Raw genomic sequence first — 26,744 nt, 5'->3', positions numbered from 1 at the left:
GGACTAGAAAGAAGTGAAGGCAGTTTTCTAGAGAGTCTTTAAGTAATATTACCATATTGAAGGCGAACATGATGGAAAAAGGTCGTATAGACTTATGTGTCCCACCGATTACCACTAGAAATACAAATAAGTTCTTGCAAGAGCTACTTCAAAGGTATGACTCATGTACAAAGAGTGTTTAGGTACAGGGTACAGGGGGAAAACTGCTATTGCATGCTATGGGCTATGTTCAACAGGAAAACATCAGCAGTACCACAGCAACAGGAGGGGTAAATAGTGGGAGAAGGAAGAAGAGTTAAGGGGAGGTTTAAATTTCTTGTTTGTTGAGGGTGTGTTTATTGGTTATCTTTCTCTTGGGAGCAATGAAATTATCTAAAATTGAGAGTGTTGATGGATTGTTGACTTTGGACATTATATGTGATGCCCCATGAATGGAGGTGGCTGAAGGATACACTGATTGAGAGGTAGATTGGCAATTATTCTATGGTCTCCTTTAGAAAAATGCTTATAAGAAAACAAGGGCCTAGACTGTAAGCTCTTACAGCAGTCAAATTCAGTCCTGAGTGGTAATTAATATTTCTGGATTTTGAGAGGCTGTTTTATATGTGTATAGCCTGGCATTCAGTGATAAGAATGAAGCCAGTAATGGTGGATTAAGGTAATTCAGAACACAGGGGTAAGGAAGACATAGTCTATTTTTTAGAACCACACCTACTCTTTGAGACCAAAGGAAGAAAGATTTATTTTGTTTGGAATTTTCTGTAGCGCATAATCTAACTCAATGTATCTGGATAGCTCATTTGAACAACTGAAAACACTGGGAGCCCAGAATAAGAATGAGGGCCTTTAATTCTGTAAAGCTTAATGTAATGTCTGGATACATCCTAGAACATACGGAGCAGATAATCAAAAAGTATTGGCAAAGTCTTTGGGAAATGGGAGAAAAAATATGGAACTATTAAGCTTTACCATCAGGGAATCCCCTGATACCAGGAACACCCAAATCAATAAGCCAAGCTCTTGATCTTGAGGCTTACTCTTATGAAGCTTATGTAGGTAGCAGAGAAGCTTATACTACCTATAGATATGTCTAAAAGTTATTTCTGGAGGACCTCTTTTGTTGCTCAGATGTGGCCTTACTCTCTCTAAGCTCAACTCTGTAAGTGAAATCATTGTCTTCTCCCCTACGTGGAACATGGCATCCAGGGGTGAAAGTCTCCCCAGCAGCATAGAAGATGACTCCAAGAGATGAGGCTGGCCCTGCCACCATGGCATCAACAATCCATCCTGACCAAAAGCGGGGAGAGAAGTACAACTAATAAAGTATCAGTGGCTGAGAGAGTTCAAATAGAGTAGAGCGGACACTCTGGAGATCACTCTTGTGCAAGCTTCAGTTAGACATTGCTACCTATCATAACTTGCTATACACCAACCAAAACCATTCCAGCCAATCCTAAAGAACACCTAGGGCAATATATAAGATTCTACAAGGGTTCCATGCACTACGGTAACTTTCTAGAAACCTACAACTTCCAGATGGTCCCTGGACAAGATAAGCCCTGAAATCTAGAGGAGACAGCCTTTTCAGAACATCAGTTATTTTCATCTCCCTACCCCATATTATTGACAGACCCTTCCAACATGAAACAGTTAGAATGGCCATAGCCCAAATACCCCTAAAGAGTAGGGTAGAGAGATGGTGGAGTTATACAGAGAAGGTAGGATTTGACAAACAAATATGATTGCCGACTCATTAAATTGTTATGTCTTTTAGTCTCCAGTGTCTTAAAGTAGCTAGAAGTAAAATCCTAAAATTGTGGAATTGTAACCTATACCAAACTCTGAAATCTGTTGTACAACTAATTGTTGTGCTGTGCTTTGAAATTTATTGCTTTTTTGTACATGTTTTTTTTCACAAAAAAAGAAAAAAATTGATTGTGATGATAAAAAAATATGTATTCCTTCTAGCATATTCCTCTATATTCTGGAGCAGCTAGAAGGAAAAATTTGAGATGAAGGTATGGTAATCCATGATAAACTCAGGGATCTGTCTTCTAACTACTTGTTGAAGAGTGCTTTGAAAACTATTGCTTTTTTATTTCTTTGCTTTGTATGTATGTTATATTATACAATTAAAAAAGTTAAAAAAATATGCACTAATGCTAAATGTACTTAAGTTGATAACTATATTATGATTATATAAGAAAATACCCATATTCTTAAGAATACACAATGAAGTATTTAGGGACAAAGGGCCACAGTGTATGTAACTTTTTAAAGTTACTCTCATTTTATTTTTCTTCTATTTGTAACTTACTTTTAAAGAGTTCAGAAAAACAAGTGGGGGGGCATTAAGAAAGTGGGTACAAAGTAAATAGGGTAAAAAGTTATGAGTAGGTGAATGTAAGTATAAAATATACAGGTATTCTCTGTACTAGATTTATACTAGCAATTTTTCTGTAAGCTTGAAATTATTTCCAAATAAAAGTTTTTTAAATTGCTATATCTAATGCTAAAAAATTTAAATGCTGTCATATATAAAATCTAATCATTATTATTAGGACTAAAATATTTAATATCAACAGTACTTTTTATCTTTAGCAACTTTCATCATGTCTAAGAAGCAATCAATTTTAAGACTCACCATTATTTTTGATAACACTAAGGAAAAAAAAGCGACAATTATAATTAAAAGATGTCAACAAGATGCTGAACAGAACGTTTTATGTTACCTGTAGCTAGCAGCAGAATCCAAAGATGGAAACAAACTGGAGCTAAACACATTCTAAAGAAAGCCACAGAAAATTGTGGGCCATACACTTTCTCCCAGTTTCAACAGGGGCATAGGCAGTCATGATGCCATCAAGCAGTACTTCAACTGCCCCTTATCCCAATTTAGAGAATTGGGAGGACAGTGGGAGTAGTCATAACATATAGCAGTTCTGGCAAAGAGGCTTTTCTTTCTCTTGACCATCATCAATTTCTCCCACTCCTTGAAGTCAAGTGAAAAGGGGTTCTGAGATAACTATAACAGAGATTAGGGAGAGAAAGACCAGCAATTTCACTTTCTACTATGTCTGCTTTCAAATAAATGTTCAAAAGAAAGACCAGCAATTTCATTTTCTACTATGTCTGCTTTCAAATAAATGTTCATGGTAGAGAAGCAAAACATGAGGAGAACAGATTACTTGAGTGTGGGGATATACGTGAACATGAAGACACATGCACTTTGGTGACTTGCAAGAGGAACCTATATTAGAATGTCAAACAGGAAAAAGTAATGAGCCTGGGAAGAATGGAGGAGGTGTCCTCCAACAAGTTTCCCAAAAAGCTTAGAGAACACAGAAGAGGACCCAGGCATGAAAGAACACTGAGATGAGAGGACAAGGCCGGAACAGCTAACCAACCCAGATTAAGCTACAGACAGACTGTACTACAGAGAGGCAGTCATTTCCATAAAACTACTCCTACATCTCTTCTTTCCTCCTCCATGCCTGAGGTGTCACAGTGGGGAGAAGGAATATCTGAGGACCCTTAGCCTCTCCACACAAAGTTGGTGAAGGAAGACAAGGAGGTATGAAAGATCAGACCATACTTTACTCCCTCCAAACCCTTGAGTCCAAGCCTTACTTGCATTGGGGAGAACAGAAGAAATAAGATTGGCATTTTAAACTTAGCAAACATTTTGTTAATCTTTTAAAAATCTTTTAAATTAATATATTTAACCATACATCCACACAAATATATAGTTTTACATATATAAATGTCATCATATACATGCTTTCTCCTGTCTGCTACAAGAAGATAATGTGAAAAATTTGTATTGTCACATTTTCTCTGTACTGATATAAACCTGTACAAACAAACACACACATGCATGAGCTTTTTGTTTTCATGTCCTTAACATAAAAACAGATCACATACATTTACTACATCTTTTTTACATCTATATCTATAATACTTTTTCATCAACAATACCCCACAGAAATTTCTTGAAGTCATCTGTTAGAATTTAATATATTATTCTTAATGCCTCCATTATATTTCATAAATTATTCAAATACTTCTCTATGTATAGGCATTCACTTTTGTTTCCAGTTTCCTTGTCACTTCAAACAATACTGTGATAAACATCCTTAAAAATATGTCCCTATGTAGTGGTATAATTATTTCAAAAAGAATAGAGTCTCTAGAATGGGACTGATGTACCCAATTAGAAGTATTTTTTTATTTTAATAGATGCTGCCAGATTGTTTTTCAAAAAGGGTATTACCTTTCACATTTCTATGAATGATATGAGAACACTGTTTTCCCCATATTTCCACCAAGAATACATATTATTTTGGCCAATCTGATATCTTGTTACCTTAATTAGCATTTACGACTATTCATGAATTGGAACTTCTTTACATATATTGGTTAACCATCTGAATAGCATTCATGTGGTTTATCTATTCTCTTATTTATCTCTTACCCATTTTTCTCCTTAATATATTATACAAACTCTATGTATATTATAGATAATAACATTCACCTATCATCTACATTACAAATATTCTCCAGAATCATTTGTGTATTGACTTTGTTTGAAATTTTTTTGTCCTAGTTTTTTTAAATTTATACAAACATGTGTGTAAGATATGTATATATCATATACACATACATCTGTAAATATGTATATATGTTTCAAAGCTCCTGAGATTGCAGTAACTTGATGGACTTTTAATAACTAAAAACGACAGTTACATTAAGGTATTTGCCTAGTATGTCAATAAAGCGACAGCAGAAAAGGACATGACCAAACAGGGTTGAAGCAGTTATTACTGAAAAAATAAAACCATTTCATGTGTTTATTTCCTCCATAAATTGATTTTCAATAAACTAGTTACATCCAACTTATTTAAGTAAAAGAAGCATTATTATTCTCATCCTTTTTAAAACAGAGAAACTGAAGTATGGTGAAAAGCATAGAGAGTAATATAGCTAAAATTCAATAGCATGTTTCTTGAAACACAAATAACCATGTCAACACAAGTTACAGGCAGCACTTAGAAACAAACTGCTTACCTTTCAATAGCTAATTCTTTGTTAGAAAGTTGCTGCACTGTAATCACAATCTTCTTCTCTATTCCTTGTTTTAATTTGAAATAAAGCTTATCTCTATCCTTAGGCACAGGACTGAAATATGAAAAAAGAACAGTAATTACCAATATAGTAATTAATACAATAAAGTGATAAAATAACCTATGCCAAGATTAGAACTGCATAAAGTATTTAAGCAACAACACCTTTATTCTTAAGACGTACAAAAATCTCATCTTGTCATACACTGTAGGTTTTATGGTCAGCAAAATAATTGGTATTAGTTTTTTTTGTTTTCTGTTTTGTTTTTTTTGCGTATGGGCAGGCACTGGGAATCAAACCCAGGTCTCCAGCATGGCAGGCGAGAAATCTGCCACTGAGCCACCGTGCACCACCTGGTATTGGTTTTTAAAATGGCTTTTCAATACCCTTATGTTTTACCTCTAACCCAAATGAAAACTAATAAGATTTTAAATGTTATAACATAGTATAATTTCAAATTTTAAATTTAAAAAATTTTGGAAGGTGAGGTATTTAATTAACACTGCCACATTTCCGGCTTAGAAGGGTGGGTGGCCTTGAGTGCTTTAACACAGTGAAACAAAGCCAAAACAAGTTGAAGAAAATCTAACTTTTAGACTCCTAGATTTGAGAGGAGCATGGCGTATCCATGTAAATACAAATAAAAGATAGAGATACTGATAAGTGGCAAGTTTATCAAATTTCAGCCTAGGCCAAACAGAGAATTCTTATAAATTAGTTCATTAAAACAATAAATGTCTAAAATATGAGCTATCTGAGAAGGAAAAAAATGCCTTAAGTTATTTGACCTGAGATTTCATTTTAATATCTGTAAAATATACATAAAATACCTATCTAAAAATTATTGTTAGATTATAGGCACAATTAAGGCATAAGATTTTCACTAAATAGTATAACTGTTTCCTATTAACTGTCCATTTTCTAATTGGAGAAGAACATTCTAATCGTACAATAGAAGGATTTGAAATAGTTAACTAAACAATGATCAAACCAGACAACACAGTACTAATATTCATTAAAAATGATTTTGATTAAGAATATTTTAATGGAGAAAGAGAAAAACTCTACAATTGCATAAAAATACAAATGCCCCTAGAAATAAACAAAAGGAAATAAGTTAAAACATTAGAAGAGATTGTGGCTAATAAGATTAGAGCTTTTATTTTACTTTTGTTGTTTTAATAATTTTTCTACAATAAGCATCAGCACTTAAAAAACCATTAAGAAGAACATGTAAATATCTGAAAGGCATGAGAAACAGAAAATGAACCATATTTATTCTCAACCAAATATTTATCACTTTAAAGTTTTATGCCAATATTATACCATTTCTAGAACCTTTATATTAGACAATTTTATATTTCAGGCATAATGCCAATTTTTATTCTTCTCAAATAACCTCACCTAAAGTTTCCTTTTCCATCATCTTCTTTTACTTCCAAAGAAACACTGAAGGTAAACACATCACTATCCGGGGTTGGGATAACTGAGTCTTTAACATCAGACACTTGTCTGGAAGAACGTTTGAATGCTGTACAGAAACTATATAAAATCCTGCTTACCTGAAAAAAAACAAAAACAGAAATATCATTAGGGAAAACTGCAATCCTATACCTCTCTTTCTCCTAATTCTAGAATTCATAACTTTCTACTGTCACAATTTTCTTTAGCAGATAAAATGGATATAGCATAACCATCCATCAATCATTTCTGTACTGCATGGGACATAATTTTCATCACTTATACATTAGAAAGAGGTAACAGCATAAACACACACAGAGTAAAATGTAGATCATGTGAACTCTAACGACTGCCATCAGTGTGACGTTTGGAGAGGGGCAATACTAAAAGTATCCCTCAAAAGGTACATTAATTTCTCAGAATTTTTATCTTACAAAATCAGTAACAGGACATCACTTCAATTTGCAGAAACTTCAGTTAAAATTTGAGGTCTGTTTTTACATTTCAACAAGTAAAGTTTAATAGTAAGTACTACCAAGTCTAATACCATTACATTTTTATAAATAACAGAGACAGGAAGAGAACTAGGATCAGGAGCTATGACTAAGGATGTGTGCATCCCGAGACTGAAGGCAGGTGGATGACCACCCAGGGAAAAGAGTACATGGAGGTCTGTAGCGGTGACCCAGGACCCCTCCTATTACAAAAACACACCACAGCCTCAGCTAGAAGTTAACACCATCAGTACCAGAGGAGCTCACTTTGTTGTTATTGAAAGTTTTCTTTGAAAATACTCATAATATTTAATGAAAAGACAGGATTCCTTTCAAAGAAACTATCTTTCTACCTAGTTATGCTTTGTTATTAATTAGGCATACATCATTATCATTTGACAGGAAAAATTTACTTTGTAGAGAAAATAATATGTCGCTATGGTAATTTCTTTCCTGAACAGACAGAGTCTTTTCTGTGCCAGATACAAAGAATGGGTTATTCCTTTCGCTGGAATCTTAAATGTTATTTACTGCTAACAGTCAAAAACAATTCTTTACAACTATACAGCATTTAATTTACAAACTCCATTTATATACATTATATCATTTGATTGTCAAAATAACCTTACAAAGCAGACTGGCAGGTTTTTGCAATACCTTTTACAAATGAGCAAAGTGAGCCTCAAAACTTTTCAAAATCCATATAGCTATTAAGCTAGGACTAGAATTCTTAGTAAAGAGCTTTTTCAGGAGACTGCCTCGTAAAATTATATTGAGCAGTTCCCTACTATTACTGACTTACTCTCCTGGAGTAACAAAGAGAGAATCAAGCTCAATGAATTACATGTATATATGCTTGAATGGGGTATATAAATATGCCCAAGTGTATTTATTTTGAGGAATGGTAGCTTCACTAAAAGAGAATTCTTTCCTAATAATTTTTTTAAGTCATCTGTCAAATATTCATCCCTTTTGCTTCCCTCAATTCCAGCATTTAAACATAGTAATAAAGATGTTAAACCAATTTAAGTTATAAGAAACTATATTTATTTATAGATGTTTCTAGGTTTCACAACATTCTATAGAATATCTGCAATTGAAGAATACTAAGTTAATCACTAAAGTGATGCTAGTGTTTAAATCTCAATGAACACAAACAATGCTTCATTTCCTGAAGCTTTAGATGGCTAGATACTGAGCCATATAATACAGAAATTACTGGTTTTAGCAATAAGGAAACATGGTAATATGGTTTAAAGGGTCTCCGTGTTAGTCAGTTCTGATGAAATGTAACAGTGTTGTTAGATTTCCAGAATGAGTGCTGAAATGGTCTTATCTATTCTATCAGTATTAGGTCACCCTAGTGCCAATACTTTATATTTATATGTATTCATATATATATATACATATATAATGACTAATATTCCTTCCTTAAAATGGAGAGTCCTTTAATCCCATCCTCATCCAGGGGTTATTCTCTTCATTGGTTCTAAAAGAAGCATCACATCATCTCAAATTTGTGAGGCTGGAGTACAAAAAAGACTTCAAATCTCACAGTCCATCCATGGGTTGAACAATGAAAATACGAGAAAATGAGGATGTTTAAACAGAGCTCATATTTTTATACCTCACAACAGAGGCAGAAATAAGGAGACCACTCTGAATATTAACAGATCCTTCACTTTAGATAAATACCTTCTATTCGTTGAATTATATTAGCCTAGGACCACAAGATTTTGCAATTTGCTCCAAATAAGAGCATTCCCAACAACAGAATTTGCTTAAGTGTGGAATATACCCTCATTTTTCTATTTTTCCTATAATCATATATTCTGCCATAAACCTTTTCTTGTACATACGCAGTCTGCCACATTCAAAAATCAGTGGCCCTCAAATTTTCAATAGCCACACTTAAATGCATTCATCAGTGATTACCCTAAACTGCCTTTCCTATGCCAAATTAAGTTTCTTAAATTAAGTTATTGGCATTTTTAATTATTATAGAGGAATGTTGCTTCCCAGCCTTTAGGAGTTCAGCTTCAGCAGTAGCACCATATTTATATCACAACGCAAAATTTTCAAAATATTTTACTTTTAACCCATTATTACCTTCATAAATGAATAAAAACAAAAACGGAAAAAAATTGATATTAATAAGAATTGTAGGCTTAAAATTTTATATAAGTATGACTAATAAATTCATTCATTCAACATATAGTTCATTCATTCAACAAATATTTTTTTGAGCACCTTCTGCATACTAAATATTATCGTAGGTGCTAGGAATACAGCAGTGAACATGAAGTTTCCATTCTAGCATATTTATTGTGAATATGGTTGAAGTAGGTGAGAGAGAATCATTAAATAAGCCAAAAGCAGAAATCTTTAGCCTTTTATTTATAGAATTTAGTCCAATAATTTAAGTGTTGTGGAGAAAAACAGTATTAAAAATATGCAAGAAATGTGCCATTGAAGATCATGCCCATCATGCAAAAAGTGTAGATAGGGCCTTTAAACTACTTTTAATTCTGTCAGTACATCCCACTTCCTACCCCCCAAAAAAATGTGAAATCTTCTTACTTTTTATACATTTAATGTCTGTATATTTTTAAGAATGCATTATGTGTGAATATAGGGGAATATCTGTGCATAGTTTTTGATATATTAGTAGGGTTAAAACTCAACTACATTTGTTATTCTTTCCCTTCCCCATCTCTTACTCTAATTCTTTCATTTTCATATATCTTTGTATCAGAGCTGATTAGCAAGCCTGCCATATCAGAAAACCACACAAAAAAACGATAAAGAACTTGGCAAATTCTAAAGTAGATGGCAAGGCTCATGAATTTCTTAAAAGGTTAAGTAAATGGAGTTGAGCCAAAGGGGTAGAAAATAATTGGAAACAATCAAACTGTACCTTTACCTTTTTGGAGGAAAGACACAATAGTAAGTTGACTGACTTCATTAGTATCACCTGAACTGCATTTAACACCGCCCATCTCTGGCAAGCTGCTATTTCTACCAAAATGTTTGAATCATTTGTGAATTCTAGAGTCTATAAATAAGCTGAAATGGTGGTCTAAGAATTTTTAAGGTAGAGTAGCTTGAGAAACAATGATTATCAATATCTATAAATCTTGGAACACATTAGATAACCAATTATAAAATGTGAAAAATACTAAAAACACAGCAAAGTAAACATTTTTATACCTGTCACACTATTAAAAAAAATAATCTAGAATGGATGCTTTTTTGCAGAGAGCAAGAGTTTACTGACAAATAATAAAGCACAATTTTCTCCCCAGAAAGGAGTTTCTACAGAAAGTACCAATTAAACATAAAACTATATAATTGACATTCTTTTTTTGAAGGAGTGAGGAGGAAGGCACATGTAGATATTACAAAGGACAAAAAAAATGAAATCTTAACTCTGTTGGAATTTTAAATAATTTTTATTTTCTTCTTTATTTCAGTATTTTCCAAATTCTCAAATATTTATCATATATTAACAGTTCAAAAAACGCTATTAAAGGTGTTTCTTAAATTAAATATCATAGCTAGTTTTTCCAAGATAAAGCTTTTTCATTAATGTTGATGAAAGAGAAATCCACTCTTAGAAACATTACATGCCAAAAAATGTTCGCACAAGAAATACATGTAGAAAAGTCATTTTCTATGAAAGACACCCTAAAAGGTATGTGTTAAAAATTTTCAACAACTTGCTCAAATATATTACTCACTGAAAGAAGTGTATACTATCAATATGAGAGGTATACTATCTAATAAATTTTTAATTCTAAAAATCAGTTTATTTAAGGAAAACACTAACAAAATAACTTCTAAACTGCCTTCTAAAAACTAAACCATTTTGCTAAACTATCTTCTCAATAAATAAATGCTTAGAGATAATATTTTTCCATGCAAGGAATAATGCTTTATTCTATCTATCTAGTAGTGTATCAGCAACCCAAAGAAAAACTAGTTAATTTATAAAAGAGCTTCCCAATGATACCCTTAATATTTATCATAATACTTCTGAATGCCTTTAACATTAGATGAGAACAACTTTACTCCAAAAAAAAAAATTGGGAAAGTCTAGTAATAAAGCCAAGAATGTTGAAACAACAAAAATCAAAACATGCTCTGAAAAAAAAAAATGGTTATACTAGATAATAGAAATCTTAAAGAGAATCAACTAAGCCTTACACAGTATCCTTTAAAACAGTTTTGCATGATATAGCCAAAAAAGATGTAAGAAAGAATAGGTGTCTCCTTGGCTGTTTTTACTATGCTTTCTGTTATTTTTCTTTGTCTACAATTCTTCAGTAAAAACCTAGCACATTGTTCTCTCTGGCATCAAGATGCTTCCAGATTCCCCAATTCTTTTCTCATAGATAATCAAGACCCACTCCAGCAGAGTGCTATAGAAGAATATGTGAGTATCAAGTCAAACGTGTCCTAACTCTTTCTTGTGGGAACACCTAATCCTTATGACATGGGTCTTCATCAGAGCCATCACCCTCACTGGCCTTCTCTTCTACACTGCTGGTGCCTGCTGCTCAGGGTCTCGTGCTGAAATAAGACCATCACAGTGGCAGCCACGCTGTTGACCCTGCTTGAGGAGATGGCTTCCGGCCTTTCATTGACAAATGTCTTCAAGTCTCATTCATGGAGTCTGCAAAACAAAAACAAAAACAAATGGGCAACAATGCTGTACAAACATAATTAAACAGCAATAAAAATGTCTGTCACCTATTGTGAGCCAAATGTGCCATTTCCTTGTGCCCATTAAGAGGGACTCAATTACTAAGGACTAAAGTTCTCCTTTCACCAGAGAACAGAAAATTTCTGGAAACCAGATAAAAACATGACCATTGATTATAAATACAAGACTTCAAATTAATTAAAAGGGTAATTATTTTTTAGGAGAAAGAGGAAGACATAGGACAGCTTCTTTAAAAGGCACTGATAAAAACACAAAAGGTGGCTAGAATGCAGTATTTGTAGTTGAGAAATCTCTTTATAAAATAGTTTGAAAGACAAAATCCACAGCCACTTTTTCTTTTTTTTTTAATACTATTTAAGCTACAGAAAAGAAGTTACTGTGGGTCTTCAAAATCAGACAATTCAATTTGAAACCCAGCTCTATCATGTATACTCTTTGCCTTTGGGTAAACAAAAAGTTACCATACAATGTATCAACCAAACCAGAACATTTTTGAGAATAAAAGAGAGTGCTAATAATATACCTGAACTACAGGCACAAGTTAGGACTGCTGTAGACAAACAGGAACATAATGTCACCACCATAAATCAATACTATCTATATCACGAAGATGTTACAAGTATCAAGTAAATTATTAGCAACAGGGCCTGGCATATACTCTCTTTATATTATTCTTCATTTAGAAATGAGCTCTCATATTAAGGTTTAACAACAACTGTCATGTATTTCTTCTTAAACAATGAATTTTACCACTAACATTCCACAATAGAACACTTCGAAAAGTTATACCCTAAAAATAATTAAATAATACATGGAACATCACTTTCTCACAAACAGCAAAGCACCAAATATGCTCTCTAGGAATAAAATAAATACATTTAATAACACTATCTCTAAAATGGTCAGATTGTGAATTCTATAGTCTTGCCCACTGCTTACCCACCACTAAATCTCTTAAAAATGATAAACATCACCCCACCTATAAACAAGAGAACGTCGTAACCCAAAAATAGAGAGTTTCATACCATTAATGGTTATGGAAAATATCTGTAGCCATGTTCAATTTTCTTCTGCAGCAGTGTTTCAACCTCTCCAAGCAGCAGGTTCTCCAGTTCTTCAAAGTTCATTTCCTTGCTAGTGAGCTCCAACGACCCAAAACCACACAAGTGTGTTAAATGATGGCTGCCAATATGAAATACCAGGACTCTATGTGCTTTCCCACCTCTGCAGTGGAGTTTGTAAGATCAGAAATAGCAAGATCAGAATGCATTCATTTGTGCACACACATACACACACACACACACACACACACTCTTATACTCACTGCCTACTAAGTGCCAGGTACACTAGCATCCTTGTAGTCATCCACCCTCCTATCATATTTTTTTAAAAAAAGAAAGTACATATGTATGTGTGTATGTATGCATGAATTTACATATATTACAAATAAATACATGCATAACTATTTACCTTAATATTGCAATGAAATCAATTAAGACCTACTTATAAAAACAAAATCCAAACTTAAACTCCTTACACAAGGTAGGCACTAGTTTCTGGAAGAGACTTTTATGGTTAGAATCTAAATTATGGGTGTGCCTGTGCATGTTCATTTTAGTGTAATTCAAACAGATCATCAGGGTGTAAGAAATGACATATCCCCCATGCTTACTATCAAATACATGGAAATCTACAATTTTGTGACCGGAAATAAACTCTGAGAACTCCAATTAATACAGTGGTTTATTCATATTTCATGGTAAACAGAGAACAGAAAAACTTGTTTTCAGCATTTTGTGATGAAAATTTGTATTTCCAAAATCAAACACATCTAAGACCTTCCCCATTCAGACCCATTCATTAATCCCTTTGAAATGGCTACAAGCACTAAAGTTCTAATAGTGTAACTTATTTTTAATTAAAGGAATACTTAATATATTTAAAAAAAAAAAGTGCGCTCTCCTCGTGCTTAACAGATGTTTGATTATGAACTACTTGTCCAGTCTAAGAATAAACTAAAAGAACTTACTGGCATCTTCAAAGGACTACATGTTAAATACAAAAAAAAAAAAATTGTATTGTTAATAGGTCAGTTCTCCAGAGCAAAAGCCAGCCTCTAAGAGAATGTCATAACAAATAATGACCAGTGAAAACCACAGAGATCTATGAAACAATCTCAGCATGATATCTCTTTTTTTTTTACATGGGCAGGCACCGGGAATCGAACCCAGGTCCTCTGGCATCACAGGCAAGCATTCCTGCCTGCTGAGCCACTGTGGCCCACCCTCAGCATGATATCTTAATGACACCAATACGTCACTATGAGACCAAGTAGAGAAACAGGTATCATTATCAGAACTTCTTAATATTACATAGACCAACATATTTTGACAAAATAATAAAAGAGGTACAAAAACAATTCCTCCTTTCTGAGGCTGAGCAACTACAATCGTGGGAGAACAGAAATCAACTGATTTTTTCTATTACATCTGCTAAAGAGTGCCCCATCTAAAATTTTATTTTAGAACACAAACATATCAGAGTTAGCTTTCCACATTCAATTCTCTGTCATTACAAACAATAACTTCATCTTGAGAAATATTCTCCAAATTTACGTAACATTATATGGTCATATCCATTAATGTGACAATGAGGTTAGGGTCCAAAAATATCACCCTAATCCATCTCTATAGAAAACTGCTACAATATATTATACTTACTGCCTCCTTAATTTCACAGGAGAAAACATGTATCTGAAATTCTTCGGAACCATGGGAGCTCTCTGTAAATGCAAAGCAATCACTCTCCATTGTCCCATCATGTCCACGTGCACAGAATAACACCTTATAGATTGGAAAAGATGCTATCTCCACATTGCTAGATTGGTCTATGATTCTGCAGAACAGTGATGAAAAATAAGATAAAATATTAACTATTAAGGAACAAAGGCAAATGGTTTTACTATGCCAAGGATATATGAACATAAATTATCTTAGTCACAAAAGTAAACTATATCATGAATAATAGACTATACTATAAATAATAAACTATACTAATAATGCAAAATATATATATATCTATATTCTTGCAAAATTCTTTTGACAATTTCTTCATTTTCATGTTTCCTGTGATATAACTTTTCATTTATTCCCAAAGTTAAGTATACATTGCCTGGTAAAATCTATGTCATCCGTCCTTAAAACTGTTCTGCTGTGGCAAAGGAATGCCAGTACAGAATAGCAGAAACCATCCCTGGAGCACCCATTTATTTTCAGAGCAGCACCTGTAAGTTTATTCAAGCCCCAAATCATTGTTCGACTGAGACCTCTTTTACCCCAAAAAAGGTCAAGATAGTTCCAAAGAAATCTCAACAGAATATAAAAGCTGAAAAAAGTCTGTAGGATATAAGAGCAAATACTTCTCTGATGTTCCTTACACAAACCTTAAGCCCTAGATTGACCTAAAAAATTCAAGACCCCTTCAGAATCTCAAACTGAGAAATGTGTTTGGGAGGTAACTGGGGAGAGCAGCCATCAGGAATAGAGAGGCAAGACAATACCCAATGTCTTTGTCAAGTTATGTTTGGTACTTTGAAACCAAGTAGATAACATTAAAACGCATATTAGCATTTTCAGGAGATACCATATAACAGGTATTACAAAACTCTTTTCTTGAAAGATCAAATCATTTTTACCAAAATTTTATAAATTTATATTGCTATTATTTTGATACATAGAACTTAGTTAGCATTTTCCCACATTCTAAACTTTAGGAAATGTAACAAATAAGAAACTGAAAAAAGACTAACTCAACTTTCAGATACTGTCTTAGGTTCAGGAAACATTCCACCTTATTTTCTAGACCTGGTCCATTTGTTTGTTCATTCAGCAAATATAATACTGAAATCCTGCTATGGAAAAGATACTGCTCTAAGCACTGAGGCTACAGCAGTGAAAAAATAAAACCTGCTCCCATGGAGCTTACAGTTTCGTAGGAAAGACAGACAATAAACATATAATTAAATAAATGTATAGTATCATGTAAAGAAAAAGTGCTATGAAGGGGAAAAAAAAGGGCCCAGTAATGGAAAAGAGGACAATTACATGACGAAATCAAGGAAGACATCTCTGATAAAATGTTTCTTGAGGTAAAACCAGGAAGAAGTGGAAAAGCCCTCCTAATTCCAGGAAAAGATCATTCAGGCAAAGAAAAAAGAATATGCAAAAACCCTGAAGCAGGAATCATCACTAATAAGTACGTGAGGAAGATCAAAGAGATTAGTATGGCTGGAAAGTATAAATGAAGAAGACGAGGGAATGGAGATTAATTTGGAGAAGTAGGGCATCAGTTGCCAGATCTGGTAGAATTTTGTAACCATGCTAAAGAATTTAGATATAATCACAAGTTGGAGGTCATTGGAGGGCTGAGTGCAGAAGAATAACATTATCTGATTTACATTTAAAGAAATGCAAGATTCAGATGACATTAAATATCATCCTAATTAAGCATTAAGAAAAAAAAGCTATTTTGGTTCTTTCACTCTAATATAAATGGCTTAAACTCTAGAGCCCAGTATAGTTTTGAACCACTGTTACATGACAAGCTGAAGGCATGTTTTTACTCTCCTGTAGAAAAGAAAAGCACAAACTACAAGTATTTTTGCAGTTTTATCCCCACTTATAATATCCTAAGCATCTTTTTGCAAACGTCCCTTGTAAAGAGGCAAAAGACTAAGCCCAAACATAGTGTTCACTCTGTATGTCTACAGAGTATAATTGAATTCGCAGCTGAGTCCTACACCTGATTTATGATATAACATCCTCATCGGCACTCAAAACTTAATACATATCTAAAGGAAAAAAATTAGAGATTACCTCACAGAACCTTCTGGAACGTTTGGCACATACAAAGTAACAGGAAAGGGGTACTGACTAGAAGATTTCATAATTGCCATTGCCCGTAAAGCTTCCACTTCATTACGAGGGGAAGAAACTTTCATACATCCTAAGTAGATCAGTTTGTTAAATAAAACACTATCTTCTTCAGGTGGTCCACTTGGAGAAGATGCTCTGGGTGCAGAAATTTCTGAAGGGGGAAAAAAAAATCAAAACACTCAAAAGTCAATGAAAACTCCACTGTCGTTTTACTGCCTATTTCCCAAAAACAAATTAGATTTTCAAACAAAACTCAGGTCTTCTTTGTGTTCTCCTTCTTTTAGTGTTCATTCTAGATTTCATTTCAGAGTCTAGATTGGCAATTTTGTACCTTCAACTCTCTTAAATATTATCTTACTCAGTAATGACTTCTTCAAAGAAAAGAAAAAAAAACTTTTAAAGATTTATGTTTTAAAAAACTAAAAATATGGAGTTCACATGATACAGAACAATAATTAGAAAAAACAATACGAAAGACAGTTTGAATTAAGCCTAAAAATAATGATTAAATGAAACTAAAATTAGTTTAAAGTTTCTCTCAGATATGAAGATCCTTCACAGCATCAAACTTATTAGACAGTCTAACTTTTTAAGCAAAAATAGTGTAAAATGTTACTTCTCATGACAACAAGAAAAGACATCTCCTCATTTTGCTCCTCTGGCTTGCTGGCTTCACTTCTAGAGACTAGGTAAGTGTTCCAACGGAATTTTTCCCCTCAAGATAATTGCTATTTCTGATGATTGATTTTATGATTACTCCTCATGCTCTCCCTCCACCCCCCAAAACGAATTTCCTAAGAGAAAAAAAAACAAAACAAAACTGTTCTTGAACTCTAATCATAGCATGCAGGAAAGGCTCAATTGTGACTAGAAAGGATGTTATCTGTCTCTATGGGTAGTACAAACTCTCCCTTTGCCAACCTCCCAACCCACCTAAAACCCATATTCAGCGGGTCTCCAACTCCTTCCCTCTGTTATCCACATCCACATTGCACAAAATCAAGCATATATGTCTTATTTCAACCATATATCCTTGCTGCATTTTTAAATTCTCATTACTGGGTTGCCTTTTGTAGGATTTAAATAAATAACTCACAAAAGCCATTCCACGCATCCCCACTTCAGTTTCCAAATGTTATGCTAAAACATGTTACCTACCCTTTTTTTCATCGAGAAACTAAAGACTTCTAAATGAACTACACCTAATAGGTTCTTCAGTCACTAAAACACATTTTTCCCCTTTTTAAGCACTTCAATGTACACCACCAGATTTGAAGAGACAGAAGAAAGAACAAGTGAACTAGAGAACAGGACAATTGATTTTAAACACTCAAAACAATTTGCAAATGGCAAAAAAGATGGAAAATTTTGAATAGGATCTCAGGAAAATGATAGACAAAACAAAGTGCACAAATATAAGAATCATTAGCATCCCAGAAGGAAAAGAGAATAATAAAAGGGTTAGGAAGATTAGGTGAGATATAATAGGGGAAAGCATCCCAACCCTCAAAAAGGACATAAATATGCAAGACAATGAAGCTGAATGAACCCCAGATAGAATAAATCCAAATAGGCCTTCCAAAGACTCTTACTAATCAGTCTGTCAAATGTTGAAGATAAGCAGGAAATCCTGAAAGCAGCAAGAGAAAAACAATCTACTACATACAAAAGTAACCACATAAGACTGAGTTCAACTGTCACTATAAATTCAAGAAGGGAATGGTATGATATATTTAAAATTATGAAAAAGAAAGATTTCTAGTCAAGAATTCTGCACCCAGCCAAACTGTCCTTCAAAACTGCAAGAGAGATTAAAGTTTTCACAGACAAACAAATACTAAATGAATTTGTCAACAAGAGACCAGCCCTACAAGAAATATCAAAGGGAGTTCTGCCAGTTGTAAAAAAAAAAAAAAAAAAAAAAAAAAGACAGGAGAGGGAGGTCTCGAGGAGGGCACAGAATTGAAAAGTACCAATAAGGGCAACTTAAAGGATAAAAAGAGAAAGAGGGATAAGAATATACAGATCTGACAAATAAAATCCAAAAGATAAGATGGCAGATTCAAGAAACACCTTTTCAGTAATAACTTCGAATGTTAACTGACTAAATTTACCAATTAAAAGATACAGAGTGGCAGAATGGATTAAGAAATACAATCCAGATACACGCTGCTTACAAGAGACTCATCTCAGACACAAGGATACAAATAGACTGAAAGCGAAAGGATGAAAAAAGATGTTCCACACAAGTTGCAACCAAAAGAAAACAGGAGTAGCTATACTAATATCAGACAAAATAGACTTTAAATATAAAGAAATCATAAGAGACAAAGAAAGACAGTATATATTAATAAAAGGTACAATTCACCAAGAAGAAATAACAATCATAAATGTTTACCCAGTCAAGGAGTTCCAAAGTACATGAGACAGACACTGGCAAAATTGAACGGAGCAATAGATATTTCAACAATAATAGTAGGAGACCTCAATACACCACTCTCCTCTATTGATAGAACAACCAGACAGAAGATCAACAAGGAAACAGAGACGTTAAATAACTCAATAAATGAATTCGACCTAACAGACATATATAGGTCATTATGCCCCAAAACACCAGGATATACATTCTTTTCTAGTGCTCATGGAACATTCTCCACAATAGATCATATGCTGTGGAACAAAACAAGTCTTTATAAATGTAAACACACTGAAATTATTCAATACACTTTCTTTGACCACAATGGAATGAAGATGGTTATCAATAACCACCAAAGACTGAGAACTTTCAAAAATATATGGAGATTAAAAAACACACTCTTAAACAACCAGTGGATCAAAGAAGAAATTGCTAGAGAAATCAGTAGCTATCTGGAGACAAATGAAAATGAGAACACAACATGACAGAACTTATGGGATGCAGCAAAGGCTGTGCTGAGAAGGAAATTTATTGCCCTAAATGCTATAATAAAAAACAAAAAAGAGCAAAAATTGACTTAACTGCTCACCTGCAGGAACTTGAGAAAGAAGAGCAAATTAACTCCAAAGCAAACAGAAGAAGAGAAATAACAAAGATTTAAGTAGAGTTAAATGAATGAGAGAACAACAGAATAGAAAGAAACAATAAAACCAAAAGTTGGTTCTTTGAGAAAATCAATAAAATTGATGGGCCATTACCAAGACTGACAAAGAAAACAAGACAGAGGATGCAAATAAACAAAATAAGAAATGAGAATGGGTGTGTTACCACAGACCCTGAAGAAATAAAAGAAATCATGAGAGGATACTATGAACAATGATATACCAGCAAACTAGACAAATTCCTGGAAACACACAAACAAGCTACACTGACTCATGAAGAAACAGAAGAGCTCAACACAACAATCACAAGTAAAGAGATTCAATCAGTCATCAAAAATCTTCCTACAAAGAAAAGCCCAGGGCCAGATGGCTTCACAAGGGAATTTTATCAAACATTTCAAAAGGAACTAACACCAATTCTGATCAAACTTTCCAAAAAGGTGAGGAAAAAGGAACCCTATGTAACTCATTTTATGAAGTTAGTATCATTTTAATACCAAAACCAGGTAAAGATGCTATAAGAAAGGAAACCTACAGGCCAATTTCCCTAATGAACACAGATGCAAAAATTCTCAACAAAACACTAGCAAATCGAATCCAACAACACATTAAAAGAATTATACACCATGACCAAGAGATGTTTATACCAGGAATGCAAGAATGGTTCAACACAAGAAAATCAGTTAATATAACACAGCACATTAACAAATCAAAAAGGAAAAATCACATAATCATCTCAACTGATGCTTAAAAAGTATTCAACAAAATTGAACATCCTTTTCTGATAAAAACACTTCAAAAGAAAGGAATCAAAGATAACTTCCTTAATATGATAAAGGGCATATATGAAAAAACGATAGCCAGCACTGTACTCAATGGAGAGAGACTTAAAGCTTTCCTCCTAAGATCAGGAATGAGACAAGCATGCCCTCTGTCACCACTATTATTCAATATTGTTCCAGAAGTTCTAGATAAAACAATCAGGCAGGACAAAGAAATAAAATGCATACAAATTGAAAAGGAAGAAGTAAAACTCTCATTATTTGAAGATAACATGATACTATATTTGGAAAATCCTGAGAAATATACAACAAAGTTATTTGAGGTAATGAACAAATTCAGCAAGTTGGAAGGATAAAAAATACGCAAAAATCAAGAACATTTCTATACACAAGCAATGACCTGAGGAATCAGTTAAGGAAAAAATTCCTTCAAAATAGCTACTAAAAGAATCAAGTACTTAAGAATGAACTTAACCAGGGACATAAAGGACCTGTGCACAGAAAACTACATTATATTGCTAAGAGAAATCAAAGAAGATCTAAGTAGGTGGAAAGACATTCCCTGCTCATGGACAGAAAGTTTAAATACAGTTAAGATGTCAGTTCTCCCCAAATTGATCTAAAGATTCAACGCAGTACCAATCAAGATCCCAACAATCTACTTTGAAGACTTGAAAAAGCAAGTTACCAAATTCATCTGTAAGGGAAAGAGACCCCAAATAGCTAAAAGCATCCTAAAAAAAGAAAATGAAGTGGGAGGATTAATACTTACTCCCTGACTTTAAGACTTATTATTAAGCCAGAGTGGTTAAAACAGCATGATCCTGGCACAAAGATAAAAGCATTGACCAATGGAATCGAATTGAGAGTGCACAAATAGACCACTAAATCTATGGTCAACTGATTTTTGACAAGACCCCCAGATCCACTGAACTGGGATAAAACAGTCTATTCAATAAATAGGCATGGGAGAACTGGATATCAATAGCCAAAAGAATGAAAGAGGACCCTTACTTTACAACCTATACAAAAATTAACTCAAAGTTGATCAAACACCTAAATATAAGAACTAGCACCAGAAAGCTTCTAGAAGAAAATTTAGGGAAACATCTTCATGACCTAGTAATAGGAGATAACATCCTAAAATTTACACCGAAAGCCCAAGCAACAAAAGAAAGCATACAGCTTTAAGACAGGATAAACTTATGAAGCATGTAATAACATGGATGGACCTAGAGAACGTTATGCTGAGTGAGTCTAGCCAAAAACTAAAAGACAAATACTGTATGGTCCCAATGATGTGAATCGACATTTGAGAATAAACTTGGAATATGTCATTGGTAACAGAGTCCAGCAGGAGTTAGAAACAGGGTAAGATAATGGGTAATTGGAGCTGAAGGGATACAGACTGTGCAACAGGACTAGATACAAAAACTCAAAAATGGACAGCACAATAATACCTAATTGTAAAGCAATCATGTTAAAACACTGAATGAAGCTGCATCTGAGCTATAGGTTTTTGTTTTGTTTTGTTTTGTTTTGTTTTTTTACTATTATTACTTTTATTTTTTTCTCTATATTAACATTCTATATCTTTTTCGGTTGTGTTGCTAGTTCTTCTAAACTGATGCAAATGTACTAAGAAACGATGATCATGCATCTATGTGATGATGTTAAGAATTACTGATTGCATATGTAGAATGGTATGATTTCTAAATGTTGGGTTAATTTCTTTTTTTCCGTTAATTAATTAAAAAAAAGAAAGCATAGATAAATGGGAACTCCTCAAAATCAGATGCTTCTTCTCCTCAAAAGACTTTGTCAAAAAGGTGATGAGGTAGCCAACTCAATGGAAGAAAATATTTGGAAATTACACATGGGATAAAGGTTTGATATGCTGCATAATTAAAGAAATTATACAACTCAACAACAAAAGAACAAACAACCCAATTATAAAGTGGGCTACAGATATGAACAGGCATTTTTCTGAAGAGCAAATTCAGATGGCTCAAAAGCACATGAAGAAATGCTCATTTTCATTAGCTATAAGGAAAATGCAGATCAAGACTACCATGAGACACCACCTCACACCTGTAAGAAAGGCTGCTATTAAACGAACAGGAAACCACAAATGTTGGAGAGGATGTGGAGAAACTGGACACTTATGCACTGCTGGTGGGGATGTATAATGGTACAGCCGCTATGGAAGAGGGTTTGGCAGTTCCTTAGGAAGCTAAATATTGAGTTGCCCTATGACCCAGCAATAGCATTACTTGATACACACCCAGAAGAGTTGAAAGCAGCGACACAAATAGACATTCGCACACTGATGTTCATAGCAGCATTATTCACAACCACCAAAAGATGGAAACAATTCAAATGCCCATCAGCAGACAAGTGGATTAACAAAATGTTCTGTATATATACATATATATATACATTATGGGAATATTATGCAGCAGTAAGATGAAATGATGTCCTAAGGCACATCACAAGATGAATGAGCCTTGAGGACATAATGCTGAGTGAAATAAGCCAGACACGAAAGGATAGATACTATATGCCTCCACTTCTATGACCATGGTAAAGGTAAAATCAGAAGCTTATAATACAGAACATAGGGGACTTCGAGATACACAGAAGCTAGAGATGGATGAACAGTTAGCTAATGAGGTTGAACTCAAATGTAAGGGAATAGATAGAAGTGAAGGCAGTTCTCCAGTGGGTCTATAAGGAATATTACCATATTGAAGGTGAACGTGATTTAAAGGAGTTGTATAGACCTATGTGTCCTATTGATTAATACTAGAAATATAAATAAATTCTCACAAGAACTATTTCAAATGTAAAAAAAAAAAAAATGTAAAAACCCTGCTTATCTCACAAGTAATACAAAAAAACAAACAGCAGGTTAAATTTGGCCCACAGGTGTAGTTTGCCAACCCAAGTCTTCAACCCAACATTCCAATATTAGAAAGAGTGTCAGATAGGATAAAAATTTTTAAAACTTAAAAATAAGCTATATGATGGTTATAAGAAAAACTTTCAATATTAAAGACACAAATAGGTTGAAAATAACATTAAAAAGACTGTGAAGACCTTGTGATTGACAATTCCTATATCCAGTGTATGGACAGACAGATGAGTAAGATAATAAAGACAAAAAAATAAATAATGGGGAGGTGAAGGATATGGGATGCTTTGGGGGTTCTTTTTTACTTTTTATTTTATTCTTATTTTAATCTTTGGAGTAATGAAAATATTCAAAAATCTATAGTGATGATGAATGTACTGCTATATGATGATACTGTGAACCACTGATTTGTACGCTTTGGAGGATTATATGGTATGCGACTATGTAATACATGTCAATGAAATTTCATTTAAAAAATGGAAGAAAGTATAGAAAATGTTAAAAAAAAAGTAACATAAAAAAGATAATTACAAGAAAGCTGGCATATCAGACGAACTACACTTCAGAACAAGGAATATTTATAGGGGGAAAGGGAGTATTTAGAAAAGATAAAAGAAAATATAACAACTCTAAGTGATGATGTACTTAATACTAGAGCTTCAAAACACCTGAAGCAAAAATTAACAAAACTGAAGACGCTCAAACTGGGCCAGCCAAGATGAAGTTATAAGCCCACACTATCTTTCCACATAATACAACTGAAAACTCTGATCAGAGTATAAAAAGCAACTACCTGAAGACAACTTTCAAAGAGTAAATGACATCAGATGGCGAGTTTTCTATTTTTTTTTTCATTTTTTTATTTCTCAGCTTTGACCTACGAGCAACCCAAGTTTGAGAACTACATAGTGGACAATAAAGCTGTGAGAGAAATCCCCTCCTTCTGGCCAAGTGACCAGAAAAAGGAGTCCCTACAAACTAGAGAATGTTTAGGAATCATGATTCGGTTTGCTGGTTGGTTGGCTGATTTTTTTTTTTTTTTTTTTGGTTGGCTGTTTTTTAAACTCTCTTTTATGTCTCTCATTCCCTACCACAAGGTCAGCCCTACTCATAGAGTTGTACTGTCAAAGGCACCTAAAACTTGAAAAGAAAAGCTGCCTTAATGCTCAAAAAGCCAAACAAAGGGGTTCCTGTAGCCCAAAAATGGAAGAGGAAATCCCCATTATTATCTCTCTCTTTTTCTCTCTCACCACTTTGCCCTGAAGCCGCTACAGGCACATAAGACTACATAACAGTGCAAAGGAGTAAAAACTCTGAGAAATAGTTCTACCCAGGGGAAGGAAGAAAATGGGCCCTAGGAAGCTGTTGTGTGAAGGAGATTCCAGGAAGGAAAGAGCTAGAGAAAATAATCACCTAATACTATGCATGAACTAACAAAACTGTTGACCACCAAGCTATGCAAGCTATACCAAATAAGTATAGCAAAGGTTTTGAGAACTGAATTGATGTTTATCTGACATTTTAAACCACCCATAACAATTCTGTTAATAAAAATGTCATTAATTATAACTATGAGAAGGTAGCCGAAATGTCTTTTTATTAAAAATGAAAACTATATAACAAGAAAAGAATACCAAAAACTTTTAAAGCAAAGAAAATTCTTCTTATCCACTGAGCTCTTCAGTGAAAGCTACACTTTCAAAAATTTAGTGTGATGGATGTTAAGAAAAATTTAGTATAATGGTTGTACACAATACATAGTCCCTGCCCAATATGCTCTGAAATAGGAATCATGTTATCTCAAGACATTGGAAAGGAACATTTATTACAACAGCCCACTAGAGCTATATTAAAAGATAAAAGGTATTTCTTCATTTGCAATAAATATATTAACCAAAAAAGAGCAATTATATGATATGTTGATATCAGCATGCTTTGGGTATATTTTTTGGAGGGTAGGGGATTCAAGAAATTCAAAAGATAAAGCAAAGCACAATGAATAGTATAACCCCCCATGTTCCCTCAATCAAGAACTAATTAAAAGTAACACTTTGTGGTGTTGATTACAATATTATATATTTCTAATAAAAATAAATATTTAGCTTAAGATATAGCTTAAGCCCCTTTAAACTTATATTCCCCCCTGCCAGTGTATATCCCTCTAAGCTTTGCCCTCAACAAGACAACCACTCTCAGGAGTTTGATATATATTATTCTAGTCTAATTTTTATATTCACAAAAACATATTCATCTGTAAATATACAGTATTTTATTTATGCTTTTATTTTATTGATGTTATTAATGGTACATAGTCTTCTCCATCTTACGGTTTCATCCTACAGTGTATATTCTGGAATCTATTAATGTTTATGTAAATAAATCCCCTTAACTATGTCATAGAATCACTATAACCATCTCTTATTTTGCATATTGGCCAACTGTATTAGCTATTATAAAAATTAAGTCTTTATGTATAGTTTTTGCCCATTTTTTTACAGGACACTTTTTATTTTTATAATTGATATGCAGAAGGTCTTTATAAATACTAGCTATATTATACAGAAATAAGTTTTAACATGGCATACCTGAGACTGCCTACCCTTAGAAAGGCCAGCTTACAAGGATGGGTCTTGGCTGGCATCTGGAAAGATAACAGATAAACAGTTTCCTACAATAAAATGAAGCTTTTCCTAAAAGACAAGAGTCATTCACTGTGACTAAACCGTTTGTAAAAATAATATGTTGTATGCTAAACACCAGCTTTCCTTCTGGGAGTTTGGAATCTCAGTGAATGTGTTCATGCAGGCACTATGTGACCAATCCCCAATAAAAAAGCCCTGGACTCCTAAGCTCAGGCAAGCTTCCCTGGGTAGGGACATTTCACATGTGTTGTCATAACTCAGTGCAAGAGAAATTAAGCGTGTCCTCTAGAACCCCAACAGAAGAGGATTCTTGAAAGCTTGCACGTGGATTCCTCCAGACTTCACCTTTCCCTTTGCTAATTTTGCTTTGTGTTTTTTACTATAATAAATTTAGCCATGAGAACAACTATCAGTCTTTTCAGTGAATCAACAAACCTGGGGTGATCTTGGGGACACCCAGCAATTTGCAAATACCTTCTTCTGGCATTTGTCTATTTTCCCTTATTTATGATATCTTTTTTACTCAGAAGATTTAAATTTTATGTATTGAAATGTGACTATCTTTTCTTTTATAATTTGGCTTTTATAT

At 33.7% G+C, this 26,744-nt stretch overlaps 1 protein-coding gene across 6 annotated transcripts in view; it reads right to left on the bottom strand.

The window, feature by feature from the left end:
- Nucleotides 1-26,744, bottom strand: part of RABGAP1L (RAB GTPase activating protein 1 like) — a 734,005-nt gene that overhangs the window by 624,875 nt on the left and 82,386 nt on the right. For 5 of the 6 annotated variants that reach the window (XM_077157041.1, XM_077157040.1, XM_077157043.1 and 2 more), the window contains 4 exons: nucleotides 16,680-16,890; nucleotides 14,526-14,700; nucleotides 6,529-6,686; nucleotides 5,068-5,178 (listed from right to left, as the gene is read on the bottom strand). In XM_077157041.1, the coding sequence (XP_077013156.1) occupies nucleotides 5,068-5,178; nucleotides 6,529-6,686; nucleotides 14,526-14,700; nucleotides 16,680-16,890 (655 nt within the window). Of the gene's footprint in view, nucleotides 1-5,067; nucleotides 5,179-6,528; nucleotides 6,687-14,525; nucleotides 14,701-16,679; nucleotides 16,891-26,744 lie in introns of those variants that run through there. The other variant, XM_077157045.1, reaches the window with a different exon arrangement.

This window comes from Tamandua tetradactyla, chromosome 4 (genome assembly GCF_023851605.1).
Source record: "Tamandua tetradactyla isolate mTamTet1 chromosome 4, mTamTet1.pri, whole genome shotgun sequence".
NCBI classification, from domain to species: Eukaryota; Metazoa; Chordata; class Mammalia; order Pilosa; family Myrmecophagidae; genus Tamandua; species Tamandua tetradactyla.
This window is presented reverse-complemented; position numbering and strand designations above follow the sequence as displayed.